This window comes from Ips typographus, linkage group LG14, assembly GCF_016097725.1.
Source record: "Ips typographus isolate SLU linkage group LG14, UJ_Ityp_2.0, whole genome shotgun sequence".
Lineage (NCBI taxonomy): Eukaryota > Metazoa > Arthropoda > Insecta > Coleoptera > Curculionidae > Ips > Ips typographus.
Window position 1 is genome coordinate 221,873 of NC_138435.1, and position 27,909 is coordinate 249,781.

A 27,909-nucleotide genomic window follows, 5' to 3' on the forward strand; every position below is an offset into this window, starting at 1 on the left:
TAATTTACTATTTTGTGCATTAATTAATTTGGTTATTTAAGCCCGGAGCGATATTTTGCAAGAAAGATGAAAGAAAGTAGACATTCTGATCTTTCCAATGACGTATTAAAGTTGAGTCTAGCTGTCACGAGAACGGTGCAGACAGCTGTCAAAAATTGACACTTTTCACTAGCCAAATGTTACTTTAAGTTTTTTAGTGCACTGCTCGTTTCTCAGCTAAATAGCTGCTTTATTTGACCTCCTAGCAAAAATTTGTAAGCAAGATAAAGGAAAGTAGACATTCTGAGCTTTCGAATGACATGTTAAAATGTCACGCAAACTGTCAGAGTAACGGTACAAATGGGCGTTAAAATATGACAGTTCAGTTACATTAACCTATAATTTGTTTGACTGAAATTATGGTTCCAAGAAGAACCTTATTTAAAACTCACTCACATTTTTTTTTTTAGTCGTTATAAAGCTGTCAGTGAAACAAAAGAAACATGTTACATATTTTTTTTTAATTTATTTAAACAAAAGAAGGTAAAAAAAAAAACAAGATGGTTGACTGCTTTACCTTGTCCGTTTGCCGAACAAAGCTGCTAAAATTAATTAATTCCAAGATTTTTAGATGGGAGATAACAACGAAAATTACAAGAAGATCGGCCAAAGAACATCTTCATGCTGACCTTCCACCAGTAGTCTTCAAACAGCCGGAGAAGACGTCTTTCTTCTCATTTTTTTTAAGGCAATTTTACACGTTTTTTCAACGTAAATTGCATTTTCTGGCTGGTTTCTTTAGGAGGAAACCAAAGAAAGGAGTGGTTTCCTCAACAATCACCATTTCCCGGTGTTCTAGTCAAACAATAATGATTTAATTAGCACTAATCGGTCTATACTGCACCTAAAGAAACCTCTGAAAACAAAAATGTTTCAAAGTGTTTTAGTGTTGGTGTTTAGTGTTGTTTGCGCCAACTGTATCCACATTGAAGGACAGTTGACTGTCATCAAAAAAGGTTTGTACAAGTGGTAGTTTTTAGGTTAGAGCCTCCATTTTTCCACTCATTTATAGAGCAATCCGAGTAGATTATGCATGAATTTTTTTAGATTTTTTGGTTGCACGTTTTGTGAGTTATCAGGGCTTCTTCAGGAGTCACTTACAAAACTATTCTCAAAGCTTTTTGTTGTTGAATCATCCTGTATAAGAGATTAATGGATTTATTTCGCACACTAACTGTACTTGATTGTGTTTTGAACTTTTTTGGGTCCTGACATGAAAACGTCAGACAAGATTAATAACACAGTGGTCAAGCGTGTATATTAAGTAATTAACCCAAACAAAATCAGGTTATAATTAAAGAAAAACATCACTTACAGCCATTTTTGCCAAAAAAAAAAAAAACATTTTTCTTGTGATTGAATGTTGCATGACCTCATCGCAAATTACTTTGATTTTTAGTGTACATTACCTGTTTTCAACTTAATAACTTTCAGATTGTTACGAACGATTGGCAATAGGTGAAAAACTGAATCCTAAGCAGATTTACAAACGTTTCGAACACAACACCGTCACCAAGTGCGAACAGGAATGCACCGAGGAAAAGGACAAATGCAGGGCGTACAGTTTTGGGTAATTATCAATTTTCTCTGATTAATTACACTTAATTAGCTGAAAAAACTAAAAATTTCAAGGTGGCTTCCTTGGAAAATTACGTTTTAAACTGGCCGAAGGTCGCCGTTTCCGTTGATGATGATTTAAGAACAATATAAACAATAATTGTTCCTGTTCTTTTGTTTTTTTTTTTGCTTATTAGGTTTTTCAAGTTGGCGATGGTCATCCATCATAAAAATTTACATCCTCCTATTCTCCAAGATGACGTAATTTTGTTACGCAGCAATGGCAACGTTGCCAGATTTCCAACTGGTCAAAAAAATAGAACAGCAAAATTTTTTTTTCACACCCTGTATAGTCTCTTTAGGGACAATTTCAAAAAAAATATTTAGGCCATCATACAGAGGAAGAAAATACCTTTTAATCCTCAAAAAAATTATTAAAATCGAGTGAATCAATTTTTGAAAAAAACAACAATTTTAAGGTTTTGGCTCAATATTGTAACAACCGCCACCATTTTGTCACTATTTCAATGAAAATGTCCTTTTCATTGTTCCAAACTGAAAAACACGAATTTTGGGTCTGTTTTGCCAAAATTGGTTCCGTTTCGGACATAACCTAAAAAATAGTGTTTTTTGTAATTTTTTACAGTTTTCAGCGCGTGGCACCCTTAAAAAATCACATTTTTGACAAGTGACACTTGACGTCATGTTTGTACTGATAATTCAAAAATATTCGGCCAATCAAAAAAAAATTTTAAATTCTAAATTTTTTTCCTAAAATTTGGTGGGGGGGACCCCTTTGAAAATTGTCAAGAAAACCGTTTTTGATTTTTCTCGGACAAACGATACGTTTCTAGAAAAAACTGTATAAATAGGAAAAGTTGCGTGGTACTGTTGTGCATCCGTGGTAAAAATTTCAAACCTCTAACTTTAGTAGTTTTCGAGATATTTGCAAAAATGTTTGAAAATTTGTAATCAACTTTGACGCCCTCTAGCGGCCGAACGGCGCAACTTGGCGCCGCCCGCTCAACGTCACGTGATAGCCCTTTTCAGTAGCTTTCTTTTGTTATTTAGTGTTTATATACAGAATGTCTCGAATAAGCGAGTTATTTCCCATTTTCTGGGTTGGTGCACCAAAATTTGGTCTAATTTTAAGGTTTTGGCTCAATATTGTAACAACCGCCACTATTTCAATGAAAATGTCCTTTTAGACTAATTTTGGTCTGAAAAACACGAATTTTGGGTCTGTTTTTCCAAAATTGGCACCGTTTCAGACATAACCTAAAAAATAGTGTGTTTTGTAATTTTTGACAGTTTTCAGCGCGTGGCACCCTTAAAAAATGACATTTTTGACAAGTGACACTTGACGTCATGTTTCTACTGATAATTCAAAAATATTCAGCCAATCAAAAAAAAATTTTAAATTCAAAATTTTTTTCCTAAAATTTGGTGGGGGGGACCCCTTTGAAAATTGTCAAGAAAACCGTTTTTGATTTTTCTCGGACAAACGGTACGTTTCTAGAAAAAACTGTATAAATAGGAAAAGTTGCGTGGTACTGTTGTGCATCCGTGGTAAAAATTTCAAACCTCTAACTTTAGTAGTTTCCGAGATATTTGCAAAAATGTTTGAAAATTTGTAATCAACTTTGACGCCCTCTAGCGGCCGAACGGCGCAACTTGGCGCCGCCCGCTCAACGTCACGTGATAGCCCTTTTCAGTAGCTTTCTTTTGTTATTTAGTGTTCATATAACAGAATGTTTCAAATAAGCGAGTTATTGGCCATTTTTGGTAAAAGTGTACCAAATTTGTGCTTAAAATGACTGGTTTTCCTGACCTACTATACCGACAGTCGCCATATTGGATTTCAAACTGTCAAAGTGGTCATTTTGACTAATTTCGGTCTGGAAAACACGATTTTTAGCTTAGTTTTGCCAAAAGTGGCACCGTTTTTAACATAACCTACAAAATTGACAATGTGTCAAAATTTGACAGTTGAGTCAAATCAAAAATCCACCCCGTCCAAACTAAGCGGCGTAGAAAGCTGGAATTTTTTTTGACATTTAAAGGACAACCTACTTAACTACCGTACCAAGTTTCAGCCAGATCGGTTCATCAGGGACGCGTCAGTAAAAGTTCAAACGCTTTCCCAGTATGCAAAAAAACAGTTTTCTGCTAAGTAATCCACTATTTTCAGTGTAGTAATGCAAAAAGCTGTATTTGTGAGTAATTTGAACATCCATAAAATGTTTGGAATTTCTGTTTTTTAGGATAGGAACCAAGGGAAATGGAACCTGCCTACTAAGCCAACAGATGATCAAAGAGACCGTTGATCTGAAGCCAATCGGAACGATCCACGACCAAGAATTTGACTTGTACATCAAAAAAATTGACTGTCAAATTGTGCTGGAACCACCTCAACCAAACCACCAGCACCACAGCCTCCAAAACGATCACTATGGAAACCTTCCAGCCCACTCGAGCAGCACCAATTACTATCAAACACCGCCTGTCGATTCAGGTTTGTTTCTGACATTCGACAGACGACAAAATGACGTAATTTTCCGATTACCAAGGAAACGATCACGGCGTCATCCAAACCGTAGTTAGCATCGCGTCTGGACCGAACAGTGTCTTGCACCCGAGTCTGGATATCCTGGTTTCCGGGGACAGCTTAGGGCCTCATCAGGACAACCGTATTCCACAGTTTGGTGGTGATTTTAGTGCGCAGAATCACTACGGAGTAGGCAGACCGTATTTGCCAGAGTATGACGGTTCTGGCGCAGCTCCAAGACCTCCACAAGGTGGTTTTACGATTGATCGCAGAAAGTACCAATCAAGTGACAGTCATGACAGTTCGTTTGAGTCGGAAAGTTGGGGGTAAACAATGTTTAAACGTCCGGAACAAATCTAGATCATTTTTTGGGTAGATTCAGTATGGAGAAACCGTTCAACTACTACGATCACTACGGTAAACCATCCCCAAACCATTCAAACCAATACGGTTCAGTTATTCCCCATCCAGACGACTACAACAAGCAACCTGGCCGCGATTATCTGCATCGTAGGCCAGTTTCGGGGTACGTTTACCCCAGACCTTTAACTGGGGGGCGTTACGAGCCAGGCACCTCAGCTAGGTTTGTGCGGTAGCTTTACGGAGCCTGTTCAGATTGGTTTAAATGGGTGTTGCAGGCCCCGCCCACCTCCCACCACCTCGTTCAGACCACCAATCAGCGCAAGACCTGCTGCACAGCTGACCAAGCGTCGGTATCAAAGTGTGACCCAAAGTGTGGGCAATAATGGGGAGCAAGTGACGTCAATCATCACCGAGCTTCCTCATGGTAAGTTTTTCGATAATGACGATTTTTAAACATGAAACCCAATGAAGTACTAAAGTTAGGTTAGTGTGTTTTGGATATGTTTGACAGTCTTGACAGTCTTCCACAATGATTTGCCAAAAAGAAATCGATTTGATTGGTATTTGCGGAAAGCCCATCACCTTTTAAGAAAAGGCCGAGATGCATTACACTAGACGGTTCGTTAAACCGCAAATTGTCTTATTATTTCGGAACTAATTCGGTCGAATCTAACAGGCATAAACAATGGGGCAATTAAAGCAAACGTCTAGCAGACAAGGGCAATGCTAAAGTATAACAAATTAATGGAGAAAAACGCGAAATTCGACCGCAAATAATGCACTAGTAAGTTGCATCATCGGTGATTTGTCAAAATGATTAAATCGGCTATTAAATAACGTTGAAGGCTGTAGCATATTTGTCCGGTTGCAACAATTTACAATGACCTATTGTGTTGTTTTTGAATGCATAACTAATTTTGCTATTATTGAGCCATGAAAAAAATGTACTTATTTTACCTAATTTAAGGTCCTTTGGTATAAATATACCCTTTGCTGTGCAGTGGAACCCTCCTGGAGTAAAATAAAAAATTGCACTTTTTGCTTGATTGTAACTTTTTATTTGAACTCTTGTAGATTTCACTAAAACACCGCTAGAAAGAGGATAAAAAAATACTACAAAATGAGCCAAAACTGGCCTCTCTAGCTCTTCAAGTTACCGAGAAATTGAATTTCAAAAAGTAGTAAAAATAGTTATTTATGTATTAAGTGCGTTGCCCTTGGCAACGCGCGATAAAATAAACCACCGCCTACTACACTAGAAAGCCTAGAAGGTGCTTGTCAAAAATTCCAATATGGCGGAAATAGTGGTGACGTTTGTTTGTATTGTGGAAATTGAGTTTTTTTGAAGATTAGATGAATTTTTACGGTTTAAAATCAAAACTTGAGATTAACACTATACTCAAGGGTAAGTACCAGTGCTTTCTAGTACAGTAAACTTATTAGGTACTTGTTACATGCACAGGTATGTGAGTTACATTTTAAAGCAACAAAAATAACTTTCAATGAATGTTCTTGGTAATAACATAAAAACCATTTACCAGTTTTGCTTACCTAGTTTCAAGGATTTACAGATTTTCTTGTATTGAACAGTGTTTAAAGTAGTTTGCTGTGTGTTGTACTTTCCAGGACAAATGTTCTAACCAATTTGTTTAGGCTGGACTTGATTGTGCATACAAAGCTCTATCTAATACATATCTGGATCAGGAACGAACCTTTTTCTGATTTTTCACTCACAACTTGCAATCAACCACACGAAACAATTAAAAAAATACATATTTTTTACTGCATCTGCATACATTTGTGTATAAAACGAAAACCGCAATTAAAAGTGACATTTTAGGCTTTCTAGTATACAGGTGTGATAAATCCAAAACCGATCATAGGAAAACCGTGTAACGGACAGAGAAACATAGATGATTGCATGCGCGGGACAAAGACAGACACCTAAAAAAATATCAAGTAGGCCATATTTTAAGCGCGCTGTTGCCAAACGCCAATACCGTCGACAAAATTAAAAAAAATTCCAGCTTTCTACGCCCCTTAGTTTGGACGGGGTGGATTTTTGATTTGACTCAACTGTCAAATTTTGACAAATTGTCAATTTTGTAGGTTATGTCAAAAACGGTGCCACTTTTGGCAAAACTAAGCTAAAAATCGTGTTTTCCAGACCGAAATTAGTCAAAATGACCACTTTGACAGTTTGAAATCCAATATGGCGGCTGTCGGTATAGTAGGTCAGGAAAACCAGTCATTTTAAGTACAAATTTGGTACACTTTTACCAAAAATGGCCAATAACTCGCTTATTTGAAACATTCTGTATATGAACACTAAATAACAAAAGAAAGCTACTGAAAAGGGCTATCACGTGACGTTGAGCGGGCGGCGCCAAGTTGCGCCGTTCGGCCGCTAGAGGGCGTCAAAGTTGATTACAAATTTTCAAACATTTTTGCAAATATCTCGGAAACTACTAAAGTTAGACGTTTGAAATTTTTACCACGCAACTTTTCCTATTTATACAGTTTTTTCGAGAAACGTACCGTTCGTCCGAGAAAAATCAAAAACAGTTTTCTTGAAAATTTTCAAAGGGGTCCCCCACTAAATTTTAGGAAAAAAATTTTGAATTTAAATTTTTTTTTGATTGGCCGAATATTTTTGAATTATCAGTAGAAACATGACGTCAAGTGTCACTTGTCAAAAATGTCATTTTTAAGGGTGCCACGCGCTGAAAACTGTCAAAAATTACAAAAAACACTATTTTTCAGGTTATGTCCGAAACGGTGCCAATTTTGGCAAAACAGACCCAAAATTCGTGTTTTTCAGACCAAAATTAGTCTAAAAGGACATTTTCATTGAAATAGTGACAAAATGGTGGCGGTTGTTACAATATTGAGCCAAAACCTTAAAATTAGACCAAATTTTGGTGCACCAACCCAGAAAATGGGAAATAACTCGCTTATTTGAGACATTCTGTATATAAACACTAAATAACAAAAGAAAGCTACTGAAAAGGGCTATCACGTGACGTTGAGCGGGCGGCGCCAAGTTGCGCCGTTCGGCCGCTAGAGGGCGTCAAAGTTGATTACAAATTTTCAAACATTTTTGCAAATATCTCGGAAACTACTAAAATTAGAGGTTTGAAATTTTTACCACGGATGCACAACAGTACCACGCAACTTTTCCTATTTATACAGTTTTTTCGAAAAACGTACCGTTTGTCCGAGAAAAATCAAATACTGTTTTTTTTGACAATTTTCAAAGGGGTCCCCCCACCAAATTTTAGGAAAAAAATTTTGAATTTAATTTTTTTTTTGATTGGCCGAATATTTTTGAATTATCAGTAGAAACATGACGTCAAGTGTCACTTGTCAAAAATGTCATTTTTTAAGGGTGCCACGCGCTGAAAACTGTCAAAAATTACAAAACACACTATTTTTTAGGTTATGTCCGAAACGGTACCAATTTTGGCAAAACAGACCCAAAATTCCTGTTTTTTCAGACCAAAATTAGTCTAAAAGGACATTTTCATTGAAATAGTGACAAAATGGTGGCGGTTGTTACAATATTGAGCCAAAACCTTAAAATTAGACCAAATTTTGGTGCACCAACTCAGAAAATGGGAAATAACTCGCTTATTTGAGACATTCTGTATATAAACACTAAATAACAAAAGAAAGCGTCTGAAAAGGGCTATCACGTGACGTTGAGCGGGCGGCGCCAAGTTGCGCCGTTCGGCCGCTAGAGGGCGTCAAAGTTGATTACAAAATTTCAAACATTTTTGCAAATATCTCGGAAACTACTAAAGTTAGAAGTTTGTAATTTTTACCATGGAGGCACAACGGTAAAGCGGAACTTTTTCCTTTTATACAGTTTTTTCGAAAAACGTACCGTTTATCCGAGAAAAATCAAAAACGGTTTTCTTGACAATTTTCAAAGGGGTCCGTCCCCCCACCAAATTTTAGGAAAAAAATTTTGAATTTAAATTTTTTTTTGATTGGCCGAATATTTTTGAATTATCAGTAGAAACATGACGTCAAGTGTCACTTGTCAAAAATGTAATTTTTTAAGGGTGCCACGCGCTGAAAACTGTCAAAAATTACAAAACACACTATTTTTTAGGTTATGTCTGAAACGGTGCCAATTTTCGAAAAACAGACCCAAAATTCGTGTTTTTCAGACCAAAATTAGTCTAAAAGGACATTTTCATTGAAATAGTGGCGGTTGTTACAATATTGAGCCAAAACCTTAAAATTAGACCAAATTTTGGTGCACCAACCCAGAAAATGGGAAATAACTCGCTTATTTGAAACATTCTGTATATGAACACTAAATAACAAAAGAAAGCTACTGAAAAGGGCTATCACGTGACGCTGAGCGGGCGGCGCCAAGTTGCGCCGTTCGGCCGCTAGAGGGCGTCAAAGTTGATTACAAATTTTCAAACATTTTTGCAAATATCTCGGAAACTACTAAAGTTAGAGGTTTGAAATTTTTACCACGGATGCACAACAGTACCACGCAACTTTTCCTATTTATACAGTTTTTTCGAGAAACGTACCGTTTGTCCGAGAAAAATCAAAAACGGTTTTCTTGACAATTTTCAAAGGGGTCCCCCCCCCACCAAATTTTAGGAAAAAAATTTTGAATTTAAAATTTTTTTTGATTGGCCGAATATTTTTGAATTATCAGTAGAAACATGACGTCAAGTGTCACTTGTCAAAAATGTCATTTTTTAAGGGTGCCACGCGCTGAAAACTGTCAAAAATTACAAAACACACTATTTTTTAGGTTATGTCTGAAACGGTGCCAATTTTGGAAAAACAGACCCAAAATTCGTGTTTTTCAGACCAAAATTAGTCTAAAAGGACATTTTCATTGAAATGGTGGCGGTTTTTACAATATTGAGCCAAAACCTTAAAATTAGACCAAATTTTGGTGCACCAACCCAGAAAATGGGAAATAACTCGCTTATTTGATACATTCTGTATATAAACACTAAATAACAAAAGAAAGCTACTGAAAAGGGCTATCACGTGACGTTGAGCGGGCGGCGCCAAGTTGCGCCGTTCGGCCGCTAGAGGGCGTCAAAGTTGATTACAAATTTTACTTTAACAATAAAAAAAAGCGCACCCAATTGCATCTAAATTGACAAAAACATCCTTGACTGGGTGCGTTTATAACTCACTGAAACCAGTCAAATGCCCGACAGTGCTAAGGTAGCATCTTCGGCTACCATCGAGGTGTTAAAGCAATACAATTACGCAAAAACCGCTTTTGTATGGTAATGCCTGGGAAATTTACATCATCCACACGGTCAAATTGTTTATACTTCTATTTTTTATTTTATTTTTTTAGTGGGTAATTAGTTCTCGTGCTTGTATGGAGTGAATTTTCAATGAAAAATGTTTTTTTGACTGAAATAGTCAAAAATGGTGCTTCGGACTAGATGCGTCGTGTATTTGTGGTGTTTTAGTGCTTTTCTGGTTGTTAACGGATCGATTATTATTATTCAAGATGCCAAAGGTAAATCAAAGATTGTTTGGAACACCTTGACTAAAAAATCCCAGATTTTCACACCAATATCATTCAATCATTGTTTTCCATATTAAAGGTCGTTTATGGTGTTTGATTACGATCGGTTGTTGCATTGTTTTTCTCAAGTTTTATGGTGAACAAATTGCTTGTTTTGATTATCTAATTAGACAATAATTGCATAAATTACCAATCACTGAAAAACTTAAATTTTACAATTTTTTTTAATTTTTTCAAATAACTGAGTTACTCCAGGTTGAACTTTATTACACAGGGACACAGTTTTCAAGGAATATTTTCCTTAGGACACCCTGTAGGGCACAAGTAGTATAGAAATTTCCCACAACTTTCCTCTTTTACAGTTTTTTGATACTTTGAATTTGCTAAAGTCTAGGATCTGACAGTTTTAGAGCTGAAATTTTGAGAGTAAAAATTAAAAAAAAAAATGGATGATTTTAGTGTTAAATTTTTGCAAAAATCACTCTTTTTCAGCCTGTTTTCGACGTACAATGGCCGGAAGTCGCACTGTCAGAAGTTTGGTTAGGAAACTGGCCATTTGCGAGACTGCAGAACAATGTCAAAAAGAATGCGGCGATGAAAGACAGTTTACCTGTGAAGGATTCAATTACAGGTAAAATTACTTTACTATTATTCAGATAGAATGGTAAATATATACAGGGTGTTTCCTAATATATGCGATAAACACGTTGCAAAAGGTCTAGGAACCTTCAAGAAGGCCAGAAAGTTTTGCAAAAAGGTCTAAAAACATCTAGGAATTTGGAAAAAAGACTAAAAACCTTCAAGAAGACCAAAAAATGTTGCAAAAGGACTGGAAACTTGCAAAACGTCCTAGGGATGTTGCAGAACGTTTGAAAATCTTAAAAAAGACCCGGAAATGTTGCAAAAGGTTTAAAAACCTACAAAATGACCAAGGAATTAGGCAAAAGGACTAAAAACCTTCAAGAAGGCCAGAAAGTTCTGCAAAAGGTCTAAAAACATCTAGGAATTTGGAGAAAAGACTAAAAACCTTAAAGAAGACCAAAAAATGTTGCAAAAGGACTGGGAACTTGCAAAACGTCCTAGGAATCTTGCAGAACGTTTGAAAATCTTAAAAAAGACCCGGAAATGTTGCAAAAGGTTTAAAAACCTACAAAACGATCTAGGAATTAGGGAAAAGGACTAAAAACCTTCAAGAAGGCCAGAAAGTTCTGCAAAAGGTCTAAAAACATCTAGGAATTTGGAAAAAAGACTAAAAACCTTAAAGAAGACCAAAAAATGTTGCAAAAGGACTGGGAACTTGCAAAGCGTCCTAGGGATGTTGCAGAACGTTTGAAAATCTTAAAAAAGACCCGGAAATGTTGCAAATGGTTTAAAAACCTACAAAACGATCTAGGAATTAGGCAAAAGGACTAAAAACCTTCAAGAAGGCCAGAAAGTTCTGCAAAAGGTCTAAAAACATCTAGGAATTTGGAGAAAAGACTAAAAACCTTAAAGAAGACCAAAAAATGTTGCAAAAGGACTGGGAACTTGCAAAACGTCCTAGGAATCTTGCAGAACGTTTGAAAATCTTAAAAAAGACCCGGAAATGTTGCAAAAGGTTTAAAAACCTACAAAACGATCTAGGAATTAGGGAAAAGGACTAAAAACCTTCAAGAAGGCCAGAAAGTTCTGCAAAAGGTCTAAAAACATCTAGGAATTTGGAAAAAAGACTAAAAACCTTAAAGAAGACCAAAAAATGTTGCAAAAGGACTGGGAACTTGCAAAGCGTCCTAGGGATGTTGCAGAACGTTTGAAAATCTTAAAAAAGACCCGGAAATGTTGCAAATGGTTTAAAAACCTACAAAACGATCTAGGAATTAGGCAAAAGGACTAAAAACCTTCAAGAAGGCCAGAAAGTTCTGCAAAAGGTCTAAAAAGATCTAGGAATTTGGAAAAAAGACTAAAAACCTTCAAGAAGACCTAAAAATGTTGCAAAAGGACTGGGAACTTGCAAAACGTCCTAGGAATGTTGCAGAACGTTTGAAATTCTAAAAAAAGACCCAGAAATGTTGCAAAAGGTTTAAAAACCTACAAAACGATCTAGGAATTAGGGAAAAGGACTAAAAACCTTCAAGAAGGCCAGAAAGTTCTGCAAAAGGTCTGAAAACATCTAGGAATTTGGAGAAAAGACTAAAAACCTTCAAGAAGACCAAAAAATGTTGCAAAAGGACTGGGAACTTGCAAAACGTCCTAGGAATCTTGCAGAACGTTTGAAAATCTTAAAAAAGACCCAGAAATGTTGCAAAAGGTTTAAAAACCTACAAAACGATCTAGGAATTAGGGAAAAGGACTAAAAACCTTCAAGAAGGCCAGAAAGTTCTGCAAAAGGTCTAAAAACATCTAGGAATTTGGAGAAAAGACTAAAAACCTTCAAGAAGACCTAAAAATGTTGCAAAAGGACTGGGAACTTGCAAAACGTCCTAGGGATCTTGCAGAACGTTTGAAAATCTTAAAAAAGACCCAGAAATGTTGCAAATGGTTTAAAAACCTACAAAACCATCTAGGAATTAGGGAAAAGGACTAAAAACCTTCAAGAAGGCCAGAAAGTTCTGCAAAAGGTCTAAAAACATCTAGGAATTTGGAAAAAAGACTAAAAACCTTCAAGAAGACCAAAAAATGTTGCAAAAGGACTGGGAACTTGCAAAACGTCCTAGGAATGTTGCAGAACGTTTGAAAATCTAAAAAAAGACCCAGAAATGTTGCAAAAGGTTTAAAAACCTACAAAATGACCAAGGAATTAGGCAAAAGGACTAAAAACCTTCAAGAAGGCCAGAAAGTTCTGCAAAAGGTCTAAAAACATCTAGGAATTTGGAAAAAAGACTAAAAACCTTCAAGAAGACCAAAAAATGTTGCAAAAGGACTGGGAACTTGCAAAACGTCCTAGGGATGTTGCAGAACGTTTGAAATTCTAAAAAAAGACCCAGAAATGTTGCAAAAGGTTTAAAAACCTACAAAATGACCAAGGAATTAGGCAAAAGGACTAAAAACCTTCAAGAAGGCCAGAAAGTTCTGCAAAAAGTCTAAAAACATCTAGGAATTTGGAAAAAAGACTAAAAACCTTCAAGAAGACCTAAAAATGTTGCAAAAGGACTGGGAACTTGCAAAACGTCCTAGGAATGTTGCAGAACGTTTGAAATTCTAAAAAAAGACCCAGAAATGTTGCAAAAGGTTTAAAAACCTACAAAACGATCTAGGAATTAGGGAAAAGGACTAAAAACCTTCAAGAAGGCCAGAAAGTTCTGCAAAAGGTCTAAAAACATCTAGGAATTTGGAAAAAAGACTAAAAACCTTCAAGAAGACCAAAAAATGTTGCAAAAGGACTGGGAACTTGCAAAACGTGCTAGGGATGTTGCAGAACGTTTGAAAATCTTAAAAAAGACCCGGAAATGTTGCAAAAAGGTTTAAAAACCTACAAAACGATCTAGGAATTAGGCAAAAGGACTAAAAACCTTCAAGAAGGCCTAGGAATGTTGCAGAATGTCTACAAATATTGCAAACGGATTAAAAACCTTATAAAAGTGTTATATCAGCGTTTTTTTTTCGAACAAAATTTGCATGTTGCAAAATGTTTGGCATTTATTAAGGAAACACTCTAAAAAACGTGATTAGTAGCCAAAAAGTTAGAAAAACAAAAAATATTTAACTTAGATTAGACGCAACAGGACAAGGCAAAGGAACCTGCGAACTACTGGACTTACCGCTCTCCAGACTTGACCTTAATAGAGAAATTCTCGCAGACCAAATGTACGATTTATACACCAGGGACAGAAATTGTGACAATTATTATCCAGCAGTTAATGGTTATGGAAATAATGGGAAAAAGGATTGGCAAAGACCGTATTATGGTAAGTTTAGGTTTTATTTTAGTCTTGGTTGGTATTGTTTACGCCACGTTCGACCTCCCAGTCAAATAGGGCTTCATCGAGGTTCTCCACTTGGTTCAATTGGTTCTCGAAAAGAATTTGGGACACTAGCATTAAATTTACAAGCGTCCAGTACTCCATCCATATATGATTCATTTGTTCCTTTAGTTCTTCCAACTGATCTAACTGCTCCATGTCACACTTTGCTAAAAGTTGTTATCCGGATTATACGTACATATAAAATTTGACAATTTGGACACCAAAAAGAGAGCCGATTTCCAAAAACTACTCAACAAACATACTTTTTTTTTTTAATTTGAAAATGGAAAAACATAGTGAAAATGACACGAAATTGATTGCAATTTGGTTTTAGATGACTCTAGAAATTCCAGAGAATTGGTTTCTATAAAAAAAATCACACTTTTTGGATTTTTTACAACAGAGAACACATTTTGGGCAATTTTGATGTAATCTGTCTAAAACTTGAGAAAACGCTGGTTGATTCTAGTTGGTATTGTGGATGTTATACCGGGTGATTGAAATACATAGTTTAGGCTACAAACTGGTCAAAAAAGCCACCCTATAACTGTCAAAATTACCGAGTGACAGCTTGTCAAAGTGAATAGAACACATTTTAGGCAATTTTGATGTAATCTGTCTAAAACTTGAGAAAACGCTAGTTGATTCTAATTGGTATTGTGGATGTTATACCGGGTGATTGAAATACATAGTTTAGGCTACAAACTGGTCAAAAAAGCCACCCTATAACTGTCAAAATTACCAAGTGACAGCTTGTCAAAGTGAATAGAGCACATTTTAGGCAATTTTGATGTAATCTGACTAAAACTTGAGAAAACGCTAGTTGATTCTAATTGGTATTGTGGATGTTATACCGGGTGATTGAAATATATAGTTTAGGCTACAAACTGGTCAAAAAAGCCACCCTATAACTGTCAAAATTACCAAGTGACAGCTTGTCAAAGTGAATAGAGCACATTTTAGGCAATTTTGATGTAATCAGACTAAAACTTGAGAAAACGCTAGTTGATTCTAATTGGTATTGTGGATGTTATACCGGGTGATTGAAATACATAGTTTAGGCTACAAACTGGTCAAAAAAGCCACCCTATAACTGTCAAAATTACCGAGTGACAGCTTGTCAAAGTGAATAGAGCACATTTTAGGCAATTTTGATGTAATCAGACTAAAACTTGAGAAAACGCTAGTTGATTCTAATTGGTATTGTGGATGTTATACCGGGTGATTGAAATACATAGTTTAGGCTACAAACTGGTCAAAAAAGCCACCCTATAACTGTCAAAATTACCAAGTGACAGCTTGTCAAAGTGAATAGAGCACATTTTAGGCAATTTTGATGTAATCTGACTAAAACTTGAGAAAACGCTAGTTGATTCTAATTGGTATTGTGGATGTTATACCGGGTGATTGAAATATATAGTTTAGGCTACAAACTGGTCAAAAAAGCCACCCTATAACTGTCAAAATTACCAAGTGACAGCTTGTCAAAGTGAATAGAGCACATTTTAGGCAATTTTGATGTAATCTGACTAAAACTTGAGAAAACGCTAGTTGATTCTAATTGGTATTGTGGATGTTATACCGGGTGATTGAAATACATAGTTTAGGCTACAAACTGGTCAAAAAAGCCACCCTATAACTGTCAAAATTACCAAGTGACAGCTTGTCAAAGTGAATAGAGCACATTTTAGGCAATTTTGATGTAATCTGACTAAAACTTGAGAAAACGCTAGTTGATTCTAATTGGTATTGTGGATGTTATACCGGGTGATTGAAATATATAGTTTAGGCTACAAACTGGTCAAAAAAGCCACCCTATAACTGTCAAAATTACCAAGTGACAGCTTGTCAAAGTGAATAGAGCACATTTTAGGCAATTTTGATGTAATCTGTCTAAAACTTGAGAAAACGCTGGTTGATTCTAGTTGGTATTGTGGATGTTATACCGGGTGATTGAAATACATAGTTTAGGCTACAAACTGGTCAAAAAAGCCACCCTATAACTGTCAAAATTACCGAGTGACAGCTTGTCAAAGTGAATAGAGCACATTTTAGGCAATTTTGATGTAATCTGTCTAAAACTTGAGAAAACGCTGGTTGATTCTAGTTGGTATTGTGGATGTTATACCGGGTGATTGAAATACATAGTTTAGGCTACAAACTGGTCAAAAAAGCCACCCTATAACTGTCAAAATTACCGAGTGACAGCTTGTCAAAGTGAATAGAACACATTTTAGGCAATTTTGATGTAATCTGTCTAAAACTTGAGAAAACGCTAGTTGATTCTAATTGGTATTGTGGATGTTATACCGGGTGATTGAAATACATAGTTTAGGCTACAAACTGGTCAAAAAAGCCACCCTATAACTGTCAAAATTACCAAGTGACAGCTTGTCAAAGTGAATAGAGCACATTTTAGGCAATTTTGATGTAATCTGACTAAAACTTGAGAAAACGCTAGTTGATTCTAATTGGTATTGTGGATGTTATACCGGGTGATTGAAATATATAGTTTAGGCTACAAACTGGTCAAAAAAGCCACCCTATAACTGTCAAAATTACCAAGTGACAGCTTGTCAAAGTGAATAGAGCACATTTTAGGCAATTTTGATGTAATCTGACTAAAACTTGAGAAAACGCTAGTTGATTCTAATTGGTATTGTGGATGTTATACCGGGTGATTGAAATACATAGTTTAGGCTACAAACTGGTCAAAAAAGCCACCCTATAACTGTCAAAATTACCAAGTGACAGCTTGTCAAAGTGAATAGAGCACATTTTAGGCAATTTTGATGTAATCTGACTAAAACTTGAGAAAACGCTAGTTGATTCTAATTGGTATTGTGGATGTTATACCGGGTGATTGAAATATATAGTTTAGGCTACAAACTGGTCAAAAAAGCCACCCTATAACTGTCAAAATTACCAAGTGACAGCTTGTCAAAGTGAATAGAGCACATTTTAGGCAATTTTGATGTAATCTGACTAAAACTTGAGAAAACGCTAGTTGATTCTACTTGGTATTGTGGATGTTATACCGGGTGATTGAAATATATAGTTTAGGCTACAAACTGGTCAAAAAAGCCACCCTATAACTGTCAAAATTACCGAGTGACAGCTTGTCAAAGTGAATAGAGCACATTTTAGGCAATTTTGATGTAATCAGACTAAAACTTGAGAAAACGCTAGTTGATTCTAATTGGTATTGTGGATGTTATACCGGGTGATTGAAATACATAGTTTAGGCTACAAACTGGTCAAAAAAGCCACCCTATAACTGTCAAAATTACCAAGTGACAGCTTGTCAAAGTGAATAGTGCACATTTTAGGCAATTTTGATGTAATCTGTCTAAAACTTGAGAAAACGCTGGTTAATTCTAATTGGTATTGTGGATGTTATACCGGGTGATTGAAATACATAGTTTAGGCTACAAACTGGTCAAAAAAGCCACCCTATAACTGTCAAAATTACCGAGTGACAGCTTGTCAAAGTGAATAGTGTACATTTTAGGCAATTTTGATGTAATCTGTCTAAAACTTGAGAAAACGCTGGTTGATTCTAATTGGTATTGTGGATGTTATACCGGGTGATTGAAATACATAGTTTAGGCTACAAACTGGTCAAAAAAGCCACCCTATAACTGTCAAAATTACCGAGTGACAGCTTGTCAAAGTGAATAGAACACATTTTAGGCAATTTTGATGTAATCAGGCTAAAACTTGAGAAAACGCTAGTTGATTCTAATTGGTATTGTGGATGTTATACCGGGTGATTAAAATACATAGTTTAGGCTACAAACTGGTCAAACAAGCCACCCTGTAACTGTCAAAATTATCGAGTGACAGCTTGTCAAAGTGAATAGAGCACATTTTAGGCAATTTTGATGTAATCAGACTAAAACTTGAGAAAACGCTGGTTGATTCTAATTGGTATTGTGGATGTTATACTGGGTGATTGAAATACATAGTTTAGGCTACAAACTGGTAAAAAAAGCCACCCTATAACTGTCAAAATTACCGAGTGACAGCTTGTCAAAGTGAATAGAGCACATTTTAGGCAATTTTGATGTAATCAGGCTAAAACTTGAGAAAACGCTAGTTGATTCTAATTGGTATTGTGGATGTTATACCGGGTGATTGAAATACATAGTTTAGGCTACAAACTGGTAAAAAAAGCCACCCTATAACTGTCAAAATTACCGAGTGACAGCTTGTCAAAGTGAATAGAGCACATTTTAAGCAATTTTGATGTAATCAGACTAAAACTTGAGAAAACGCTGGTTGATTCTAATTGGTATTGTGGATGTTATACCGGGTGATTGAAATATATAGTTTAGGCTACAAACTGGTCAAAAAAGCCACCCTATAACTGTCAAAATTACCAAGTGACAGCTTGTCAAAATGAATAGAGCACATTTTAGGCAATTTTGATGTAATCTGTCTAAAACTCGAGAAAACGCTAGTTGATTCTAATTGGTATTGTGGATGTTATACCGGGTGATTGAAATATATAGTTTAGGCTACAAACTGGTCAAAAAAGCCACCCTATAACTGTCAAAATTACCGACTGACAGCTTGTCAAAATGAATAGAGCGTAATCAGTTAAATTATGACAATCTGAAGACATATACAGACATAAATAATTTGACAACTTATAGATATGGAAAGACTTTCAATAGTAATTCTAACAATGTCAAGACATCCTTTATTTTGACAATTTTGAGACATATTACTGGCTTTAACTTGACAATTTAAAGACAACAAGAATTGATTCTGACTACGTAGACATCCAGACAAGAGTTTTTGACAATTTGAAGGTTTACATGAATAAGTATTTTGGTAGAGAGTAAAACTAGAGTGGCCATAGTAAATTTGGATTGATTTCCACTAAACAACACGTTATGCGCCATAAGAACATAATGCAATACAAATTAATGAATAAACTCAATTATACTCACGCAAATTGGCACTCAATTACGCTGTGAAGTTATGGCTGAAGCAGGAAATGTCATTTTTGACAGCTGAGATGCATTGACTGGTATCACAGTGATGCGTGATTGTTTTCCTGATGTTGTCATGGTAAAAAAAGTGTTGTTGTGTATTTCAGCAACTGAACGGTAACTTTGCACTATTAACCGATTTAGTAGGAAAAATAAATAAGTTACAGGGTGTTTGGTTAATTTTTCGTCAAAATAATTATCTTACAGATAGAAGACCGACAGACCTAGGTCGACCATTAAGACCAATAGACCGATGGGAGGATGACTATGTAAACCCTCCTGCAAGGTTGCCATCTCCATCAATCCCAAACTATGAAAATCGTAGAGGAGGTAGGTTTGTTTGGGATGTTTTGTGTATCAGATTTCCTTAAATTATTATTATATCAATTTTTTGTGTGAATTTCATAGCTAAGCACTGCCTTTAGGATGAATTGTACTCGAAATTGTTAAGTTTAGACGCAAATTGCAATAAAACCAAAATTAAAACGATTTTTGAGTTTTTTTGTTCTGTTTTTTTCAGACTATTCATACCATCACTCACACGAATCACACAGCAGTCACAGTCACCACCACAACGAACACACCACAGTAGATAGATACGATAATCGGCCTGGAATACCATACAGAACGGTTCCCTACCTCCCCGCTCACCCGAAACGGTTCCCGGTGATTATCCAGTTGGATTATGACCGGAAATATCCAGAAAGTGGTAATCCCCGCGACCAAACGCCATCTGGATGGCAGTATGGTCACAATTATAGGTAGATATAGCATGGTTTTTTAAATTTTGTCTTTAAGTGGCTTAGGACCTTTTGGTATGGTAGACCTGATACAGGATGATTAAAATAGCACTCAGTAACTGTCAAAATTACTGAATGACAGCTTGTCAAAGTGAATAAAACACATTATAGGCAATTTTAATGGTCTAAAACTTGAGAAGACGCTGGTTAATTCTAATTGGTATTGTGGATGTTATACAGGGTGATTAAAACGCAAAGTTTAGGCTACAAACTGGTAAAAAAAACCACCCTGTAACTATTAAAATAAGTGGGGACTTTGACAGTATGAAAACTGGTGAAAAAAATATAATGAGCTCAGTAAAGTTTGGTTATGTTATTCTGCATTATATTGCGGGGGTAATATCCCTAGTGGAGCAAAATAAAAAATTGCCAAAATTGTAATTTTTGAATGATTGTAACTTTTTTATTAGAACTCTTATAAATTTCACTAAAACGCCATTAGAAACAGGAGAAAAAATACTACAAAACTGGCCTCTCTAGCTACAAAATTGCCCATAAAACCCACTTGGAGTGACCTAATCTCAATTTTAAGTACATTTTTGGAATCCTCATTACATTTCCTATCACATAACCTGAAAAAACACTAAAAAATTGGGTACAGTCAAGGAAAAAAACGCTGTCAAAATTGGTACCACAAAAGTCTAGGTTTAAAGGACAGTCGGTGAGAAAATTGGCCAGAAAACCCACTTGGAGACATCTAATCATAATTTTAACCACATTTTTGGAATTCTACTTAAATTTCTTATCCCATAACCTAGAAAAACACAAAAAAATTGGGTACTGTCAAGGAAAAAAATGCTGTCAAAGTTTGTACTGCACAAAACACAGTTTAAAATACAGTCGGTTACAAAATTGCCCATAAAGCCCACTTGGAGTGACCTAATCTCAATTTTAAGTACATTTTTGGAATCCTCATTAAATTTCCTATCACATAACCTGAAAAAACACTAAAAAATTGGGTACAGTCAAGGAAAAAACGCTGTCAAAATTTGTACTACAAAAGTCTAGGTTTAAAGGACAGTTGGTGAGAAAATTGCCCAGAAAACCCACTTGGAGACATCTAATCATAATTTCAACCACATTTTTGGAATTCTACTTAAATTTCTTATCCCATAACCTAGAAAAACACAAAAAAATTGGGTACAGTCAAGGAAAAAAACTCTGTCAAAATTTGTACTACAAAAGTCTAGGTTTAAAGGACAGTCGGTGAGAAAATTGCCCAGAAAACCTACTTTGAGACATCTAATCATAATATTAACCACATTTTTGGAATTCTACTTAAATTTCTTATCCCATAACCTAGAAAAACACAAAAAAATTGGGTACTGTCAAGGAAAAAAATGCTGTCAAAGTTTGTACTGCAAAAAACACAGTTTAAAATACAGTCGGTTACAAAATTGCCCATAAAGCCCACTTGGAGTGACCTAATCTCAATTTTAAGTACATTTTTGGAATCCTCATTAAATTTCCTATCACATAACCTAAAAAAACACTAAAAAATTGGGTACAGTCAAGGAAAAAAACGCTGTCAAAGTTTGTACTACAAAAGTCTAGGTTTAAAGGACAGTCGGTGAGAAAATTGCCCAGAAAACCCACTTGGAGACATCTAATCATAATTTTAACCACATTTTTGGAATTCTACTTAAATTTCTTATCCCATAACCTAGAAAAACACAAAAAAATTGGGTACTGTCAAGGAAAAAAATGCTGTCAAAGTTTGTACTGCAAAAAACACAGTTTAAAATACAGTCGGTTACAAAATTGCCCATAAAGCCCACTTGGAGTGACCTAATCTCAATTTTAAGTACATTTTTGGAATCCTCATTAAATTTCCTATCACATAACCTAAAAAAACACTAAAAAATTGGGTACAGTCAAGGAAAAAAACGCTGTCAAAGTTTGTACTACAAAAGTCTAGGTTTAAAGGACAGTCGGTGAGAAAATTGCCCAGAAAACCCACTTGGAGACATCTAATCATAATTTTAACCACATTTTTGGAATTCTACTTAAATTTCTTATCCCATAACCTAGAAAAACACAAAAAAATTGGGTACTGTCAAGGAAAAAAATGCTGTCAAAGTTTGTACTGCACAAAACACAGTTTAAAATACAGTCGGTTACAAAATTGCCCATAAAGCCCACTTGGAGTGACCTAATCTCAATTTTAAGTACATTTTTGGAATCCTCATTAAATTTCCTATCACATAACCTGAAAAAACACTAAAAAATTGGGTACAGTCAAGGAAAAAAACGCTGTCAAAGTTTGTACTACAAAAGTCTAGGTTTAAAGGACAGTCGGTGAGAAAATTGCCCAGAAAACCCACTTGGAGACATCTAATCATAATTTTAACCACATTTTTGGAATTCTACTTAAATTTCTTATCCCATAACCTAGAAAAACACAAAAAAATTGGGTACTGTCAAGGAAAAAAATGCTGTCAAAGTTTGTACTGCACAAAACACAGTTTAAAATACAGTCGGTTACAAAATTGCCCATAAAGCCCACTTGGAGTGACCTAATCTCAATTTTAAGTACATTTTTGGAATCCTCATTAAATTTCCTATCACGCAATATCCTAATTTAAGCCAAAACGTGTTTTCTAATGACTGTAGGTACGACAACCCTCGCCGTAATTACTACATCCCTACAAGACCCCCAAAACAACCCCCACTACCGCAAGATTGGGGACAGTACGGAGGTTCTTATGGTACTGGTACTGCCGTTCTAGAGTACCAAGGTTTCGGTAAAACGGACCGTTACGATTACTGGGGTTTAAACCGGTTCCAAGAAGATAGACCGATTGGGTGAGTTTTTTTTTTCAAAATTTCTATTTCCGCCATTTTGAACGTTAGCTAAAATCCCACTTAAATACATAGTTTAGGCTACAAACTGAGTAAAAAATCCACCCTGTAACTGTCAAAACTACCGAGTGACAGCTTGTCAAAGTGAATAGAGCACATTTTAGGCAACTTTGATGTAATCAGTCTAAAACTTGAAACGACTTCAGTTAATTCTAATTGGTATTGTGTATGTTATACCGGGTGATTGAAATATATAGTTTAGGCTACAAACTGGTAAAAAAAGTCACCCTGTAACTGTCAAAATTACCGAGTGACAGCTTGTCAAAGTGAATAGAGCACATTTTAGGCAACTTTGATGTAATCAGTCTAAAACTTGAAACGACTTCAGTTAATTCTAATTGGTATTGTGTATGTTATACCGGGTGATTGAAATATATAGTTTAGGCTACAAACTGGTAAAAAAAGTCACCCTGTAACTGTCAAAATTACCGAGTGACAGCTTGTCAAAGTGAATAGAGCACATTTTAGGCAATTTTGATGTAATCTGTCTAAAACTTGAGAAAACGCTGGTTGATTCTAATTGGTATTGTGGATGTTATACCGGGTGATTGAAATACATAGTTTAGGCTACAAACTGGTAAAAAGAGCCACCGTGTAACTGTCAAAATTACCGAGTGACAGCTTGTCAAAGTGAATAGAGCACACTTTAGGCAATTTTGATGTAATCAGACTAAATTTCGGGATGTTTCAAGAAAAAGCGCAAAAAAAAAAACTATTTCAGGTACAAACCAAAGGGTTCATACCTTCCCCTACCTTCTCCACCGTACCACGATCAATCAGGAGACCTGGACAATGCCATACTGCCTCCAGAACCTCCAAACACTCTTGTCAACCGTCAAAAAGACGGTAAAACCACTCCAAAACGAATTTTCTGGACAAACTAACCTAAAAAAACTGCAATTCTAGAATGTTCCTTGCGTTCCGCATCCGGTTTCAGGCTGCACAAAGCGGTCATAAGGAAAATACTGACAGTCGCCGATATTTACGAGTGTGAGCTGTTGTGCGTGGTGGAAAAGAGCTTTTCTTGCTCTTCCTACGCTTTCAGGTAGGATTTTCGAGCTTAAACTGGCCAACAAGCGAAGAAAATGACAAATTATAAATATGCAGATATACAAGTCGTCAAGCACCAATCGACAACTGTTACCTAAGCCCAAGAAACTATAAAGAACTGGATTATTACACGGATTTGGAGCCTGACAGGGAATTTGACGTTTACACAATGAACAACCGGCAACAATGCGTGGATCCGCACAATTTTCTGGGCAGAGACGAAAGTGGTAAGTCTACTCCACTTTATAGCTTCATGATCCACAAATGTACATCAACCAACTGTCAGTTGTTTTATAGTTTCATGGACAATACGTTTTTCAAAAAGCATTTTTGGATGCTTTAGTGTTTTTAGCTAATGTTTTGACAACAAAAAGTTGTCAAGAAAATTATTTGACTTCCTGAACACAGTGTCAAGCATTACCGTCTCAATTTGACACTCTAAAATCTTAAAACAGCATTTTTGACTGTCCCAAAGCATCGACAAACATCCTAACTTCAATTTGACACTTTAAAGATATTTAAACAAATCTAAAGCCTTTTTGACTACCCACAGGCATGAAAAAGCCTGTTGTCTTTAATTTGACACTCTATAGGAACTTCAAAAGTGATTCCAAAACTGGTTTTGACAACCCAAACATAGACAGCAGTGTCGACTGCTCAAAGACAGGCAGAAGTATTCTGGCTGTAATTTGACACTCTAGAGACAAGACAGAAATCTTTAGTCCATATTTTAGGAACTAGATGAGCTATCCAAGTAATTTTTTTTGGTGAATTATTAGGCACTTTCTGGGCTATAATTTGGCCAAAAATTGAGTCCTTCATGGTTTTCGCAGAGCCGGATTTAAATATTTGTACTGTTTACACTATTAATTAACTGTCTCAGCTAAACGACATCTTTTACACCTCGATGGTTGTAGATTGTTTTTGGCGCGTGCGCAGCGGCCAACGTCTAGACCAATCGGTGGTGTGCGACTCGTTAACTGTCAAATCAGCCGTCGACTGTCAAATCGAATGTCTCCGGTCTTACCGGTTCGTCTGTAGGTCGTACAGTTTCCGGTACGGCTCGCCCGCGATTGGCGGCGCCATTGACAATTGTCAGCTGACCGATTGGCCGTCACACGAACTGAACCCAAAGTACCATTTTGTGCCGGAACCCGGTTTCGAGATTTACCACAGAGCTAGTTATGGGCACGGGTGCGAACCCAGGCCTGGCGGTACCAAGAATGGCGGTTTCAGCGACCCGGGTGTCCAACTAGATCAAAGTAGGTACTTGGAAGCTGGATTTGATTTGGTTCACTTTGGCGGTTTTAGTGTGTTATGTAGGTTTTGGTTCCGGCTCAAAACTGCTCGAGGAAGCCACCGTGAAGTACCTGGAGGTACCCACCGAGTTGGACTGCAAAATGGAGTGCTCTAAGGCTAGGGAGAGCACAATTTTTAGTTGCATGACCTTAAGTTTTCAGTAAGTACTTACTACTTTACTGGTTTATACTTGTTAGGAGAAACTGAATTTTGAGCTTCAAATTAAGCTGAATTTTGCCTTAGTACTATTGTCAAAACTTATGACTCTTAACTCTTCAAGTTTTGGAGATATTGATTTTTAAAGTGTTGGTTAAGCTGGGTTTATACAGTGGCACAACATATAATTTTTAACCAATGAAAAAAGCTTATGACAACACGTGATAAATGTCATTGCAATGTGAAATGTTATTTTTCTGTCACTTGCCATTTGTCAATCATGTCAAGCACAGATACTATCATGTATTGCACATAAACTGGCAATACTACACATTTTTATTTGGAATTGAGAATATACTTACTGCAGAGTGAGGGCAAGACGTTGTTTTGGGCTAATTGGATTTGTTGTCTTGTCTTTCTGCAGGAATGGCCCCACAAGAGCTAATAACTTATGGAACAGTTCTGGAGTCATTTGAAAAACTGCTCTGTATCATGTTTTTCTGCAAACTGAACTATTTTTACAAAAACACTATGTTCATTGCGTTTTCTATTCATGGGTCGCGTTTTAAACCTCCATATTCTCCTTTTCTTGACTAGCTGCAGCACCCATCAAGAGTAGAAGGCCCAATTGTTGCCAAGGTTCCATCTGCAATTGTTTAATAAATTCTTGATGTAAAGAGAAACTGATTAGCTCTAGATAGTTTTTACCACTAAACTCTGTTTTTTCCGTAGACACTTCCACTGTTTTTATTGCACTAAATGACCAAAAAACCACAAATACAAAATCAACAACAAACCACAATTCTCGAACAATCCAAATTCATAAACAAAACAATAACGCAATACAATGACGGATGACGGACGGCGGATGTCAAAATATGACATTACAAAATTTTGCGCATGCGTCAGCTGTTTTCGCATAAAAATTGCATTCAAATTCAAAGTTATAAATTCTTTCTATGCGGTATTGTGCAAGTGTTAAGTGTTGTGCGCTGTATAAACCCAGCTTTAGCCAGTTTGAGAGAAATTGAATTATATCGCAGGAACTAAACGAGTTATCGACCTGATTTTTTGTGAGAATTGTCCGGCATAATGTGGACTATAACATACTCGAAAATCATCAAATCATCCATGGTTTTCACAGGGTCGGAACTAGAAAAAAGTAGGAAAACCAAGATCCTTAAAGTCATCAATTTGGTCCAGTTTTTTGACTGATTTTCACGCTATTTTCCGTGCATATTACCAAGATTGAATATTTCAGGACTGACGGACCGAAAAACGGACCAAACTGTCTACTCTCCGACATAACACAGAGAGATCTACTACCGAACGTAGATTTCATCCACGATCCAAATACGTGGATGTTTTCCTGGGACAATTCAAAGCCAGAATGTGCGAACGCAGCTTTGCAGCCTCCACGCGAATCTGGGAACGCACTGGTTCCTTCTGGAAATCGTGGAATAGGTAATTTAAATCGCAGTTTTAAGGAAAAGTTAACTTTGACTTTTTTTGGAATGAAACAGACAATCCTTTGGATGTGTGGAAGGTTTACAGTGTAAGTGGTTGGCCTTGTAAACGTGGCACCGAGTGCCAGGAGAACCACCAGGCTGGGTTCTGGTACTGTAACTTAGAAGGCGGTGGCAAGGATAGTTGGGACTATTGTTGCAGTCCTGCGCATCACTGTGGTCTGTCCAATGGTTACTCATATTCTTGGTAAGTTGGTAATTTTCTTTACAGACTTGTGACTAGTTCTGGAGAAAAAAAATTTGTAACTTTAAGTTCATAAGACACTAAGTTGGATTTTTCTCCAATACGGCCCTGCCAATTGAGTTATATTAGTGCAATTTTTTTTGAATACTACCAAGACCCATGGCCAGGTCTGGTAAAAAAATCAGGGTTGTACTCCATTTGGTTTTGGAGAAAATAATTCTGAAAATTATTGTAGTTTTTTTACGATTTTTTTAGTCTTTTGACTAGTTTATATGATCAGGTGTTACGTGGGACCATCAAAAACGCAATGGAGGAAATGCAGCGACCAGTACTACCCTTACTCCCACAACTCTCTGGACCGTTTCGATGGTAATAGGGGACCATGGGACTCTTCAGCAGGGTTGCCACCTCCACCTCACCATTCTGGGTTTAGGCCTGACCGACCTGACGGTCCTGTGCATCCTCCAGCTTACCAAAACAGCCTCACAGGTCCCAATCAGCCTCAATTTGAGCAGGACTTTAACGAGGAGTTTCTCAACCCTCCAAAACCAGGTAAATCCCATCTAAATTGGTTTTTTGTCGGTTATTTTGAAATAAGACGTAGTAATTTAGGGTTTTAATTTTGGGGTAGTTATGAGTTAATTTGAACTTTTCTAGGTGGTTTTGGACCACCAAGACGCTGGCCAGTGGCTTATTTACACAAAGAATTACCACCCAACGTTACGGCACTTGGAGCGTCATCAGACAAACAGGGTCGATCATCGGACAGTTTGAGCATTCAAAGCCTGATCAACACTCTACAAAAGAGTGAAAATCGTTCGCAGGAGGCTGTGGTAATGACAGTTGTTCCGCTTACGGTCACCGAACTGTCAGAAGTGAATTTGACAAGTAAAGTGCCTTCAGCCAGATCTTTAAGTCGTTATGATGGTAAATTTAGACGGGGTGTGATTACTAGAACTAATTCAACTGCCAATAGTAATTAAAGAAAATCTTAACTGATGTATTATTGTAATTTGATACTTTGCTGATTAATAAATTTGTTTTTACTAAGTAAGTG

General features: G+C 36.4%; 1 protein-coding gene across 4 annotated transcripts; it reads left to right on the forward strand.

Moving 5' to 3' along the window:
* The first annotated feature begins 75 nt into the window (after window positions 1–75).
* Window positions 76–27,902, forward strand: LOC145738037 (uncharacterized). Of its 4 annotated transcripts, XM_081992897.1 has the most exons (20): window positions 78–995; window positions 1,474–1,609; window positions 3,861–4,111; window positions 4,167–4,470; window positions 4,521–4,727; window positions 4,783–4,931; window positions 10,527–10,665; window positions 13,722–13,918; window positions 19,183–19,305; window positions 19,496–19,736; window positions 22,389–22,580; window positions 23,359–23,483; window positions 23,544–23,682; window positions 23,745–23,914; window positions 24,605–24,949; window positions 24,999–25,146; window positions 26,404–26,606; window positions 26,666–26,855; window positions 27,133–27,404; window positions 27,510–27,902. In XM_081992897.1, the coding sequence occupies exons 1-20, from the start codon at window positions 908–910 to the stop codon at window positions 27,833–27,835; spliced, it is 3,945 nt and encodes a 1,314-aa protein (XP_081849023.1). In that variant the 5' UTR covers window positions 78–907; the 3' UTR covers window positions 27,836–27,902. The 4 variants fall into 4 exon arrangements, with proteins under 4 accessions (XP_081849024.1, XP_081849023.1, XP_081849026.1 ...); XM_081992898.1 differs by lacking the exon at window positions 19,183–19,305 and having other exon boundaries at window positions 76–995; XM_081992900.1 differs by lacking the exon at window positions 22,389–22,580.
* Window positions 27,903–27,909: the final 7 nt, after the last annotated feature.